This window comes from Hyperolius riggenbachi, chromosome 12 (assembly GCF_040937935.1).
Source record: "Hyperolius riggenbachi isolate aHypRig1 chromosome 12, aHypRig1.pri, whole genome shotgun sequence".
NCBI lineage: Eukaryota > Metazoa > Chordata > Amphibia > Anura > Hyperoliidae > Hyperolius > Hyperolius riggenbachi.
In genome coordinates, this window is record NC_090657.1 from 41029536 (window position 1) to 41044361 (window position 14826).

Genomic DNA, 14826 nt, shown 5'->3' on the forward strand with positions numbered 1-14826 from the left:
TCTGTCTCCCCTATTATTATGGTCTGTAACCTTATGCAGCGCTGCATATGTTGCCGCTATATAAATCCAATAAATAATAATGCCTCAGCAACCAGTGTTGCTAGGGATCTCCTGCATATCTCCAACCTAGCTTTTCATCATCCGTTTCAGAGATCATGAAGACCATTCTGGACTTGCGTGTGATGACGCACAGCCCAAGATGACAGGAAGTCTCAGATCAGACACCACACAGGCATGGAGTTTGTATGCTCCTTCTAGGTTTGTTCAAGGCACTCTGGTCTCCTCCCACATTCAAAACAACAATTAGGATAGCTGAATTCGTTTCTATCAGACATCCTTACATTGAACTATGGCTATGTTAGGGACATAAGATTGTGGGATGCTCTTAGGGATGTGTTCCGTAAAGCACGGTTGTACATCTATTTTTTCCATTGCAGTGGAAATGTGATGCTCCCGCCTCATCCCACCGCAACGCAAAAAAATGACAAACATATGACCCTGCGGGAGAATGTGCCGACGGTCATATGCATAGCGCCGCCCACCTCTCACTAATGTACTCCCTATTGGGCAGGAGGTCTGTCGCTGGGTTTTCCGTCAGTCTGCGCATGCGTGCTCCGTTTTTATACTACGCCGCACATAAACTTCCATTACCCCAAGCACTGTGGATTAAGCGTGGTGCTTGCGGTATTGTGCTGTTGCCCTTGCGGCGGATCGGATACTTCCGATCAGGGATGCTCAACTTCGGATTCGGGAGATACCTGGATAGTTGCAATCCAGATATCTTCCAGTAAACCTGGGGGGGGGGGGGGTCAAGCTTACCTGTCTGACATCATCTTCGTCCGTCCCTCGGTGCCTCCCACGATGCGTACCAGTACCAGCAAACACCCCCCTTCCCCCCCAGTAACTGGGAGTTATCCGGATAGCAACTATCCGGGTATCTCCCGAATCCGGAGTTAAGCATCCCTACTTCTGACACTCCACAACAGACCGCAATAAGTGTGAAAGTCTCCAAAGACTTTCATTGCTTTTGTGACCTCTTGCGGCAAAATAGAGTAACACAACACACGTTTACCCCGCTAGTGTAAAAAGGCCTCAAAGAGTGTATAAATAGTTTCAGATGGAAATGGCCATTACCCCTCATAGATAGAATGTGATGGAATGTAGACAGTTCAGGGAAGGCAGGAAGTGGAACCTACATTGGTGGTGTAACTCCGCATGAGCAGCTCCTCCCGCTCTTTTTCCTGCTGCTCTCTGGCATAGCGTCTGTGCTGGAAGTTCCTCAGTGCTGTTTGTAGATGCTGCACGTCGTATTTCAACTGGTCTACCCGACTGCCAAAGGGGGGAAAAAATGATTATAGAACACAAGACATCTTGTCTTATAACTTCAACCAAGTTTCATAATCAAAATGGATAATTATGCTGCATAAAAAATAAATGTTCACAGCAAGCTAACTGCATCTTCTGTGCTCTTTTGTCCCAGCACAATCGGGGTTAATGGCGCTATCTACCTGCTCAGTATGGAAAGTTGACTTGCTGTTGCAGATCTATACACAGGAAACCTGTTCCAAGCCCTTCTCTTGACCTGACTCAGTTAAAAGCTTCCCAAAACCGCCCTGGGGGTGTGTGTGGAATCCACAGCAGGGGAGGGGGGGGGGGGGGAGTGCATGCCAGGCTCACAAGTATTCCACTTCTCACTCCTTACCTCCCCTGCTCTTTAGTAAATTATTATTCGGGTCCATTTTGTACCTTTTTGAAGTCCGGGCTATAACAGCAGATAGGATCTGAGACATGTTTCAAACCATAAAAATAATTACCAGTATGGACGCAGTGAATGGTAAAGGAATTGTTTTTGCTTCCGTTTCATACTTGTTGAGTTTATTTTTTAACCCATGCTGGTAAGTATAACCTAAAAACTCACGTAAGTAGGGTAGCAAACAAACTTCACTGTGGGATGTACAACTAGCTTTAGTAAGCAGGATCCTGCAGCCCCCAGTGCTCAGAGACAAGGTGACCATCACCAGGGATAAAAACACTGATGAGTATGCAGTTAAGTACTCCACAAACTTTTTTTAAACACAAATGTAGAAACAGTCATTTACATTGTGGGTCCTGCACAACATGGACCCATTCAATGAATAAAAACATTAAGTGCTAATCATACAAATGGTAAAAACCTTGAGATGCCCACTCTAAAGTCATTTCGGTTGGAACTGAGTGGGCATTTGTATAATTAGCACTCAGCATTTCAAGTCTTTTATTAATTGAACAGGTCTCTGTTGTGCCGGACCCACGATGTGAGCGATTGTTTCTAGTTTTATTTGTGTAATAATAAAGGTTTGTGGAGCATGCTCATTGCTTTTATTCCTGTTGATGGTCACTTTGGGCTTGATTCACAAAGCGGTGCTAACCTCGTTAGCACGCCTAAAGACTTTGGGCATGTTAAGTAGGGTGCTAACTAGGTTAGCATCGTTTTGAAAATCAGCTCACGCGCAAAGTTGCATCACGGTGCGGCGAAAACGGCGCACCCTATGCACTTGTAAGGTCGACCTTATAGGCACATTGGGTGCACAGTTTGTCGCACCGCGATGCGACGCGGGACTTTGCGCGCGAGCGCTGCTTATCACGACCTAACTGACTTTAGGCGTAATAGAGGGCTTTCACAAGCGTGCTAACAGTTAGCACCGCTTTGTAAATCAAGCCCCTTGTCTTTGTGAGTACTGGGGGCTGCTAAAGCTGGCTGTATATCCCACAGTGCAAGACACCCTAACACTGCTACCGCCTACTGAGCGGTGGTCTGGCGCTTTGAGTCCGCCAAGAGAAAAGCGCAATTTAAGTTGCCTTGACCTTATCACAGTACAATGCAAACAGGTAGAAAGGGACTGAGCAGAGATTGGCTTCTGGGTAGCTAGGATTTTGTAGCTACTCGGATTCTACATGTTAAAGAGAAACTTCAGCCTAAACAAACATACTATCATTAAGTTGCATTAGATATGTTAATTAAAATAGATAGGTAATTGAATCTCTTACCCACCCTGTTTTAAAAGAACAGGCAAAGGTTTGTGATTTCATGTGGGGAAGCCATCTTTTTGGTTGAAAGGAGGTGACAGGGCGCATGAGACACAATTCCAACTGTCTTGTATCCTGATCACCCCTCTCAGTTGCTAGGCAATGAAAACAACAACATCAGAAATCCCATCATGCTTTGCACAGCATCAGGGGAAAAATGCTCTGGCTGTTTTCTTTGATGGGGCGGAGCTTAGCTTGTAAGCAGATAAAAATTAGGCTTTGGTAAGAAAAACAAAGTTCTGATGCTGTGAAACAGAAACCAAGCTTTTTCAGTGCTGCCGAGTAGATTTTTAGTCTGGAGGTTCACTTTAATGCAGGTGTGACCGCAGGAGACGAGGGGCTAATTTACCCAGAAGTTCCACAACTCACTAACACACTTCCTCCTTCAATTCGGAAGGGGGAAGTGATGTATTGAATCGTGGAAAGCATCACATATGTTGCGTGAGGGGAATTATACTCATAGGATCCCACGGACTTCTGGGTAAGTTAACACCCCTGTCTCCCACGGTCAAACCTGCAATCCTTAACATTTTTATCCGACTAGCTACAAACTCTTAGCTACTCAGAAGCCCATCCCTGGGATTAAGCACAGCAACTGAAGGCCTTCACATGCTTACAAGAATGGTCATTTCAGCCAGCCTTTCCCTGTAAGAACATGCTGTTTGAGTCTCTCATGTAGAGGGGAGGGAGGGGAGAGAGGGAGAGAGAGAGAGAGAGAGAGAGAGAGAGAGAGAGAGAGAGAGAGAGAGAGAGAGAGAGAGAGAGAGAGAGAGAGAGAGCTGCCAGACCTGTGGCTGAACATAATAAGTGAACATGTTTTTCCAGCATACGTGATAACTAATCACCTCAGTGGGCTGTTGCATACACACTTCAGAAAGAAACACAATTGTTTCAGCATCATACATTGAGTGTGTGTGCAGGACTTTGGGGTGCACAATAGTTGTTTGTGAACAGAAGCAGGAAGTGTCAGAGAGCAAAGCAAGCTAGGCTGCAGATAACTTCTCAAAGGTAGTATAAATCGGACAGATTTTAGATTAGTCCATCTCCTTGTGTAGATCCTCTGGGTTTTCTTTCTTTTTAAAAACCATGTACTGAACATCAGTTGCTAAGTCCAACTCCCATAACAGTGTGCAAGTGAGTACGAAGGCTGTCCAGCATCCTACTGAAGATTCTTTCCAGAGTGCTTTATTAAAGAATAAAGATACTGAGATTCCCACATGAGAAGATGGATTAGTGTACAACCTGTCAGATTTTTGTTACCTTCTTTAACTATTTGACATTCCTGGACGTGAAACTCACGTCCAGGAAGCCATGTGCGCTCCTGCGCGTGCACGCGCGCTCCCGGCCCGCGGTTTGTTAGCCAGCGAATCAGTGAATCGGGCAACGGTGCCCGATCACTGATTCCTCTCCCCCGCAGAAAAAGCGACAGCTTCTCTCGGAAGCCTAGCTTTTTCTGCTTTTTATTTCCCTTACGTCGCTCTAAGCGTACGTGTTACGCTTAGAGTGACGTCACTGCAAACAAACTCATGGCTGCCATCTTGTGGCCAAAAAGTAAACTACAGCTAAATGTTAAAGAAAAATAAAAATACACATATTTACTAAAAAAAAAAAAAATACAATTTAAATCCCACCCTCCCAAAAATACCCACATAAAATGTTTAATTGAAAAAACAAAAACAAAAAAACATTACAATTAAAAAAAAAAAAAACAAATATTTACCTAAGGGTCTAAACTTTTTAAATATCTATGTAAAGATGAAATATTTCAATTTTTTTTTTTTATTATAAGCTTGTAAATAGTGATGAATGCAAAACGGAAAAAATGCACTTTTATTTCCAAATAAAATATTGTCGCCATGCCCATACATTATGATAGGGACATAATTTAAATGGTGTAATAACCGGGACAAATGGGCATATACAATACGTGAGTTTTAATTATTGAGGCATGTTTTATTTTAAAACTATAATTGCCGAAAAGTGAGAAATAATGATTTTTTGCCTTTTTTTTCTTATTCTTCCTTTTAAAATGCATTTACAGTAAAGTGGCTCTTAGTAAAATGTACCCCCAAAGAAAGCCTAATTGTTGGCGGAAAAAATAAGATATAGATCAGTTCATTGTGATAAGTAGTAATAAAGTTATAGGCTAATAAATGGGAGGTGAACATGGCTCAGATGCATAAAGTGAAAAACGACTGAATGCGAACTGGTTAAGTGAAAGCAACATATGAAAAAATCATTTATGGAGCATTTTAAGTCAAGACAAATGTACATCTTGTATGTATGCATTTTATATTTTACCAAGTTTTGCAATAGTGCTCCTTTTAGTATAGGTCTGCTTTAATGAACACCTGAAGTTAGTCAGATATGGTTGAAGTCATTACGGTTCTCCTTTAGGGCCCTTTTCCACAGGCGGCTGAACAGCACACTCAGTGAGCAGTTACCAAACAGCAGCAAGCAGTTGCCAGGAAGCAGCGGGCAGTTGCAAGCAGGGCTGTGGAGTCAGTACAAATATCTTCCGACTCCAACTCCTCGGTTTATGAAATCACGACTCCGACTCCAGGTACCCAAAATGGCTCCAACTCCTCGACTCCTTAGTCTAATACTTAACAGGGCTGTGGATTTTGTACAAAAATCATCCGACTCCTCAGTTTACGAAACCACAACTCCGACCCCAGGTGGTCAAAATTGCCCCAACTCCGACTCCACGGCCCTGGTTGTAAGAGTTCAAAAGTCTTATCACTGCCCATCAACTGCCCGTGGAAAAGGGCCCTAAGGCCTCTTTTCCATGGGTGGTTGAACTGTGTGCTCAGCAAGCAGTTACCAAGCAGCAGTGAGCAGTTACCAGGCAACAGCTAGCACTTGTGAGAGGTTGAGAGGCATTTCACTGCCTGTAGAAAAGAGGCTTTCATATTTTACTAGTTAATGATAAACAGACTAATATGGCAGCATCCATATTACTTTAGGTTTGCTTTAAGTCACATTTTGTGACATGACGGGATCCCTTTAAATGACCTCACTATGTTATGTTCTAGGAATTGTGTGATTTGATATCATGCTTGAAATCAGAGGTGTGAGCGGGAAGTTACCATGGTCTACTCACAGTTTGGCATTCTGCCTCTTGCTGGGAGGTTCTTTGCTACACAAGATCTCCAGACGTTCTAAATTACTAAAGATCTGGTCTATTCTTGCTTGTATTTCATTCTCTACGACTGGAAAGAAAAAAAAAAATGGGTAAGGAAATCACATGACTAGAAGAACCAGCTCGATAATGAGTTCAGTGCATGACCTTATCTTCTAATGCTGAGTTCATAGTGCTTTACGGATTTAGTATTAAGGAAAATTAAGTGGTCATTTTCATTTAAGGCCAATTTCAGGCACAGATAACAAGGAAAACTATTTGTAGATGGGAAGATGCAAAGCTAAAACCTCTGACAAATAACTACTGCTGTTTTTGTGCCCTCCAGGAAGCTGCCATTCCACTCACTTCCTGTTCCAGTGAGGCCCAAGACTCGCATCTCAGTCATAGGTGTCACCTATACAGGAAGGGAGTGGAATTCCTGAAAACGGACACAAACAGCAGCAACAACCTGGCAGAGGTTCTAACTCTTCCCCAGTCTGTCCAAATAAAATATTATTTCGTGTTTTTGGTCTTTAAAAAAATGACACTGAAACAAACATTTGACCCTTGTTGCTGCATAGTCTGTGGCCTTGTTTACATAGCTGATGGCATGATTTGGGGGTCGTTATTACACTTACGATGTACAGACTGTTTGTCACATGTCTCCAGGCGTCCCATGTGGGATTGGACTTCGTGTACATGTCTGGGAGAAAAAGAGGGAAAAAATGTGTTAAAATGAGTTATACAATGGTGAAACATGGCAGAAATAAAATAATTCAAAGTCAAAGAGATGCAAATAATTTCTTATTGATACAGTATGAAGAATCTTTTGTATGCAAATGTATGCAGATTGAAATGGTCCAGTCCAGTCCTGCCAAGGTCCCGCTCCATCCTCGTGATCCCTCCTCCTCAACATTGTAAGATCCGGCGGTGAAGCAGGAAGTGACGGGGGTGGAGGGCAGTGAGGAGCGGAGTCATACAGGTAACCCTCTCTGCGGCCCACATCTTGAACACAAGCGGGCACAGCTCAGCTTCTCACAAAACTGTGCTTGTTCACCCCTATACAGGACTACTGCACAAAACCTACATACAAAAGGGTCGATTCACAAAATCGCGGAAACACTGCTGTGCACAAATGGCGCATGGCAGTACTACCCTTATTTCCATCCACTAGTGAAGTTGCTACGGTAATGTACATAACATAATGTACCATTAGTAACGTGCATTACCTTAGCAACGGTCATGATTAGGACTGCACTAATTTAGGGAAAAATCGTAATTGCGATTTTTCTCTCAGAAATTGCAATTTCGATTTTTCCCCGATTTTTTTTCAAATGCTGGGGGGGCGCACTGCCCGGTCCGCTGACTGTAATGCTTTGCATCTGGCCCCGCTGTGCGCGGATTGGCCAGAAGCAGTGAATATGTATGAGTGTTAATGAGCGGGGGGGGAGCGGATCCACTCGAGCGAGCGGCCGGGCACATACAGCATTACCAATCACTGGCTAGCGATGGAATGACGGCAGTGGTAGGCGGAGCTGTACAGAGCATACAGCTCCGCCTACCGCTGCCGTCATTCCATCGCTAGCCAGTGATTGGTAATGCTGTATGTGCCCGGCCGCTTGCTCGAGTGGATCCGCTCCCCGCTCATTAACACTCATACATATTCACTGCTTCTGGCCAATCCGTGCACAGCGGGGCCAGAAGCAAAGTATTACAGACAGAGGACAGAAAAACCGAAGGTACTGACGATCAGCAGATCGTCTTGCCACGAACCGCGGTTTCGGTTTTAAACCGAAAAACCGTGCAGCCCTAGTCATGATACTCGAGTACCGCAGGTCACGCTAATAGCCAACTCACAGTACTTGTGACCATAAAATAAAGGTAATACTGCCGTGCATGGTCTATGCATGGCGGTATTAATGCGATTTTGTGATCCAACTCCAAAGGCCCATATCCTATTAACTTTTCTCCAAGGAGATATTTTCAGACCTTACCAATAAAATACCATTAAAGCTCCCACATTGGCCTCTATTCATAAAGCATTCCCGCACGCGGTAATGCTCAAAAAAGCTGACTTTTCCCAACCATTTAGCAAAGTCTCAATTCATAAAAGCTGTTTCTGCTTTAAAAGCTACAATTCCCCAGCAGAGCAATACATTTCCGCCTTGTGTGGTGGTTTTCTAGATTTATCTAGAAAAAGTAACAAAATGTCAATTCATAAAGATTAGAGGAAACGGTATGCGGATGGGAAATACCGCTTGCTCGGATGTAGCGATAAGCGTGCGGAGACCATGTGTGATGATCCGCTCAGCTGGCTGCACAGGCAGACAGCTGTTTGTCCATTCCTCTAGTCTGTGGGCTGCAGGTCTCTGGAACAGAGACCTGTCTTTTCATTGCAAGTTTCTGTTCTGTTCTCTTGCTGGGGAATTTGCATACATTCGTTATGCAAATCCCCTACCTGCCTTCTTTGATGACTGGCACTATAAGAGCTTTATGTTTCCCAGAATGCTTTGCTGGTCATTTCCCTTCCATGCTCAGTTCCTGATGGACACTGCTGGAGTGTCAGCCATTGCTATCTAGTATAGTTAATTCCTGGGGGTTGCTTTAGGCTCCCCTTCTAGCCCAGTCAGGTTGTATTATCTGTATTGCCTGTTCTGTCTTGTCTTGCCTGTTTGCCATTGTCCTGTCCCTATGGTGGTTGACAGGAAATGGTTCTGATCTATGTTCTTGGAGTATAGCTGGTGCAGCGGTTGCTGCCAGCTATCTCTTCTGTTCTGTTTCCTGGGATCGCGCTAGCTACTTTGTGCTAGCGCTGGGGATCCTTCTGTTCTGTTTCCTGGGATCGCGCTAGCTACTTTGTGCGAGCGCTGGGGATCCTTCTGTTCTGTCTTGTCGGTCGCGATTGCGCTGTCACCAACGGCGGTTGATAGCGAATCGTTCTGTCTTGCTGAGATCGCACTAGCCGCTAGCGTTAGCGGCTGTGGATCTTTCTGATCTGTGTTCCTGCTTGGATCACACTTGCTCTCGCGGAAGAGCGGTGGATCCTTCCTGCCTAGTTCTTGTTTTTCGTGTGTCTGTCTTGTCCGCTGCGCTTGCTACAGGCTCGGTGAGGTAACCGTTAAGCAAGCGCTCGCGTCCCCTGTTTCATGTTTGTCTGTTTATGGTTAGTTAGGCGTGCTTGTCTCTATTGTGCTTATCACGTGGAGATCGCGCATAACCGCGTGCACTGTTGCGAATGAGTGCGGTGTTCGCGGTTAGCTAGCGTTGTTATTTTCCATATCTCCTTATTGTATTTGCTGTGCCTTTGCTACCCTCGTATTCTATTCTGTTCTGCCTTGTGTCACGTCTCGCGATCGCACCTCTCGCGATCGCGTTCCTATTTTGTATCTGCTGTTGTGTGTGCGCGGTCGCGGAGTGGCGACTGGATTGGCGCACACACATACAACCTATCCCTTTTGCTCTCTCATTCGCAATCGCCTCTCTTGCGATTGCGTTCTGCGCTTCGTACAATTCCTGTCTGGCACTTGTGGAGGTACAGAGGATTGGTTCCTCTGCACTCCCCAGCGCCATCTGCCGACAGGAATTTCCCTCTACAGGTGCGTAGCACCTTTTGCTGGGTTCCTGCAAATTATACGCTTGTGGAGGATCTCCGCCGTGTCAGCGCACGCGTTGTGCGCTGATCACGGGGAAAGTTCCACAATCGTGACAGAATGACCAGCCCAACCCAAAACCCCAGTGTAGACGGAATTTCCAATTTGTACGATTTTGTCGAATATGGCTCTTGTACCTTTAAGAGATTTAAAAAACTTGAACCTGAATCAGCAGACGAATTTTTGTCTGAGTGTACGAAACTGTTAGCGAACCCTGAATTCCAATGCACCCCAGTGTCTACCTGGGCCCCCCAAATGGTCTACATTCTGTTGGGGGGCGAAATGTCAATGTGGGGTTATGATGTGTTAGATCATACCACCCTGAGTCAAAGACCCCTGGAATTCTTGGCCTTTTTAATTCACAATTGGCTGAGATTACCTCAATTACCATACCCCCTTAATGAGTTGTTGTCAGCAGCTCAATCAGCTGTTCCATCTACTCTTTCATCCATAAAGCAGCCATCCAAAGCCTCTAAGTCTAAACGTAAAAGATCTAGGAAGGCTTCCCAGCGGAAAGATCCGTTGCCCATGGCAACCACAGATAGAGAGGTTATTTCTGTCAAGTCTAAAATGGGCAAAACCATGCAGTATGATAATGATGTTTATAATGCATCTGCTGATCAGTTTCCAGGTTTTTTGCCCCAATCCAAAGCTTATGTGGATCCTGCTATAGGTAGGATCGCACACTACATTAAAGCAGTTAAAAAATCTGTTCTTGTTCCTGAACTCCACCCCTATGGAGATTATTTGGATACTGGCCTGTTTGAACCCCCATTTGCTTCCTGGGATGTTGGGGCCTTGCTGGAGGAATTCGATTTTGATTGGAAAGCCTTTTGCGATTTTTACATCGCAAAAAGCGAAGATGTCTTGAATGCTTGTCTTGACTCTATGTACCTTCTGATTGATTCCGATGAATGTGACAAGGATGATGTGGATCTGGTGATCTATGTATGGCAAACGATTTTGGATGAGTTGCACACACACCAACCAATTGATTCCAATAAAGAGACATCGTTGTCGGATGATTGTTCCTGCCTTTCTGGGGTAAAGCATGTGAGTCTTGACTTTGTGCAATCTGAAATGAATGAGTGTGCCGCTGTGGTTGATTCCTGTGCGAATCCTGAAGGATTCGCTCCTGACAGTGTGCAGTTTGAATCTGTGCGATCTGATGCCTGTTTCTCGGATGTTCCTGCAGATTGTGATCGGCATGAGTCTGCCGGTTTCCTCAAGGATGTGTGGGATCCTTTGTCATTTAGAAACAGATCTTTGAGATCTTCCGTCTGTGACCCTGCTATGGGGAAAGTTTCTCGACTGTGCAGCGTCAAAAGTAAAATTAATATGCCTAATAAAGCTTGTCCTGTTGATGTCACTATTTCTTCTGCAGATGAGTCTCTGTCTCACCCTGTTCACACCTGTAAGGGCCCGTTGCCTGGGGACAGTTGCTCCAGCGTTTCGGTCCTAGATGCCTTACAGTCTGCTCCGCAGATCGCGGAGGTTTGCGCTATAGAAGCGTCAGTTTCACAACCTAAAGTGAATTTTGATTCGCAGGTTTTGCGTTCTGATTCCTCGGATTCGACATTGTTAGCCGAATCTAAGAGTGAGACATCGCTTCGGTTTTGCGAATCTGATGCTGAACCCTCTTTGCCTTATTCAGAGACGCTTTCTCTGAACCTGCCCTGTACCATGAATAACAATATGATGTCCAATCACACTGACATTTGTGAGTCCCTTTCTTGCTCTGAGGGAAGTTTTGACTCTCCACCCTGTACTCTGGATGAGTCAACATTGCCTTGTACAATATCTCCTGCCCTGCCCCTAGAGGCTCGTCTAGGTATTGCTGCTATTTTTACCTGTCTTTCTGCAGTTTTGGAATTGCAAGCTAGTTTGACTACTACGCAGAGTTCTGGGTGCAGCGAGATTAAAGTTAGGGAGTCAGTGTGTGGTCCAGTGAATATTCCTGTACGTTCCACTCATGATGATGAAATTCCGTCTCAGTTTATGGTGGAACCTTCCCTGGGACATCTGCCCTGTTCTCAAAATAAAGTTCCAGTTTTGCCCTGTAACATGGATAGTACAGAATCCTTCTTAGACAACTTGAAAAATGATGTTCCTGAGGTCTTGTTTGATGATCTAAAGGTCTCCGAGTTCCTCCCAAAGGGTGCAGAACTTGTAGGAGATGTCTCCTGCCCCCCAGGTCCTTCTGAGGTGTTGCCCACTTCAGTAGGCATTGCTGCCTTGCTGACTACTTTTGCAGCTCTTGTGGAGCTTCATTCATGTGTAGTCAATGATGATGTTACAGTTACAGAAAATTCTGAATTTGAGTCCGAGTCTTCTTTTGAAAGACCAGTACCTGTGATCTTTACTCGTGATGATTTTCTGCCCGGTACTGGTTTTGGTCTTGTCGTGTCGGACTCTGAGGTTGGCAGTTCCCCGACATGTCCTGAGGTTTCTCCTGTACTAGTGTACCCCGATGTGCTCTGTGACCCAGAAAGCCCAAGTGTGCCTCGGTTACCAGCGTACTCAGATGCTTCCTCAGTGGAGACATGTTCTGATATAGCCTGCCTGCTTGCATGCCCAGAAGTGGTCCCTGAAAGTCCTGATCTTGATGGGTGTCCTGCTAATTTTGAGTCTGGAATGATCATAGGTTCCATAGGGGTTCTTGGTGGTTCTCCATGTGAGCCTGGTGAGCGTTCTGGCTTCTTGGGATCTCTGCGGAGCTTCAAGGCGTTCTGGGAGATTCCGGGAAAGGTTTTGCTTGGTGCCCTGAATACGATCAGCAATGGCTTTGGTGTTGTAAGGGACACTTCGAACAGGTATTGCGGCAGGTTTGGTATTCTTGGACGCTCCTTGGAAGGTGGTGGGTATTGTCTGGAGGGTGTCAATGGCTTCTTCTCTGGTGTCCACAGTCCTGATGGGTGTTACGCTGAGACTTGCAGTGCTGATGGGCATGTTTCGGTGGCTTCTGCTTCTGATGAGGTCGGTTTCGGATGGACTGACTCTGGAATTGGGCCTTGTCGGGCTGTCCTGACCTTCATGAGTCTTCAGTTAGAGTTTTGTGATGTTACCAGTCTTGAGGGATGTCTGGAATCCATCCCTAGAAGGGGGGGTACTGTGATGATCCGCTCAGCTGGCTGCACAGGCAGACAGCTGTTTGTCCATTCCTCTAGTCTGTGGGCTGCAGGTCTCTGGAACAGAGACCTGTCTTTTCATTGCAAGTTTCTGTTCTGTTCTCTTGCTGGGGAATTTGCATACATTCGTTATGCAAATCCCCTACCTGCCTTCTTTGATGACTGGCACTATAAGAGCTTTATGTTTCCCAGAATGCTTTGCTGGTCATTTCCCTTCCATGCTCAGTTCCTGATGGACACTGCTGGAGTGTCAGCCATTGCTATCTAGTATAGTTAATTCCTGGGGGTTGCTTTAGGCTCCCCTTCTAGCCCAGTCAGGTTGTATTATCTGTATTGCCTGTTCTGTCTTGTCATGCCTGTTTGCCATTGTCCTGTCCCTATGGTGGTTGACAGGAAATGGTTCTGATCTATGTTCTTGGAGTATAGCTGGTGCAGCGGTTGCTGCCAGCTATCTCTTCTGTTCTGTTTCCTGGGATCGCGCTAGCTACTTTGTGCTAGCGCTGGGGATCCTTCTGTTCTGTTTCCTGGGATCGCGCTAGCTACTTTGTGCGAGCGCTGGGGATCCTTCTGTTCTGTCTTGTCGGTCGCGATTGCGCTGTCACCAACGGCGGTTGATAGCGAATCGTTCTGTCTTGCTGAGATCGCACTAGCCGCTAGCGTTAGCGGCTGTGGATCTTTCTGATCTGTGTTCCTGCTTGGATCACACTTGCTCTCGCGGAAGAGCGGTGGATCCTTCCTGCCTAGTTCTTGTTTTTCGTGTGTCTGTCTTGTCCGCTGCGCTTGCTACAGGCTCGGTGAGGTAACCGTTAAGCAAGCGCTCGCGTCCCCTGTTTCATGTTTGTCTGTTTATGGTTAGTTAGGCGTGCTTGTCTCTATTGTGCTTATCACGTGGAGATCGCGCATAACCGCGTGCACTGTTGCGAATGAGTGCGGTGTTCGCGGTTAGCTAGCGTTGTTATTTTCCATATCTCCTTATTGTATTTGCTGTGCCTTTGCTACCCTCGTATTCTATTCTGTTCTGCCTTGTGTCACGTCTCGCGATCGCACCTCTCGCGATCGCGTTCCTATTTTGTATCTGCTGTTGTGTGTGCGCGGTCGCGGAGTGGCGACTGGATTGGCGCACACACATACAACCTATCCCTTTTGCTCTCTCATTCGCAATCGCCTCTCTTGCGATTGCGTTCTGCGCTTCGTACAATTCCTGTCTGGCACTTGTGGAGGTACAGAGGATTGGTTCCTCTGCACTCCCCAGCGCCATCTGCCGACAGGAATTTCCCTCTACAGGTGCGTAGCACCTTTTGCTGGGTTCCTGCAAATTATACGCTTGTGGAGGATCTCCGCCGTGTCAGCGCACGCGTTGTGCGCTGATCACGGGGAAAGTTCCACAATCGTGACACCATGTAACTGAATGGGACAGACCTCCCAAGCAGCAGCAGAGAGAGCAGCGCACGGAGGGACTCTGCCAGCTTGTGTGTTTCCGCAAGGTTACCGCCAGCCTACCACCTGCCTACAGCGGGAAATCTCCGCACCGCTATCGCAGCTGACAAGATTTTTATGAATGACCACCCAGAAGTCTAAAATACCGATGCAGTATTTTCCCTCCACACATTTTTTCACCACAAATGTTTTATGAATAGAGGCCTATGCAGGAAAATACGCAAAATAAAAATATTCAATTTTTTGCCTACTTTTTTAATTGCTAAGTGCTAAAAAGTTGAAAAAATATCTCCTGGGAGAGAATCACATAGCTCCCAACTGTCCCTTTTTCAGAACGTCAGTCCCTCTTTGGGACCAAATCTCCCTGTACCTCTTTCTTCCTCATTTGTCCCTCTTTCAGGAGTGATGCTTCCATGGGGGTTTT

At 45.8% G+C, this 14826-nt stretch overlaps 1 protein-coding gene across 2 annotated transcripts in view; it reads right to left on the minus strand.

The window, feature by feature from the left end:
• The window catches only part of GOSR2 (golgi SNAP receptor complex member 2), a 41421-nt gene that overhangs the window by 12463 nt on the left and 14132 nt on the right, over positions 1-14826 (minus strand). For both annotated transcript variants that reach the window (XM_068263236.1, XM_068263235.1), the window contains exons 2-4: positions 6826-6890; positions 6170-6278; positions 1197-1329 (exon numbers count right to left, since the gene is read on the minus strand). In XM_068263236.1, the coding sequence (XP_068119337.1) occupies positions 1197-1329; positions 6170-6278; positions 6826-6890 (307 nt within the window). The remainder of the gene's footprint in view (positions 1-1196; positions 1330-6169; positions 6279-6825; positions 6891-14826) is intronic.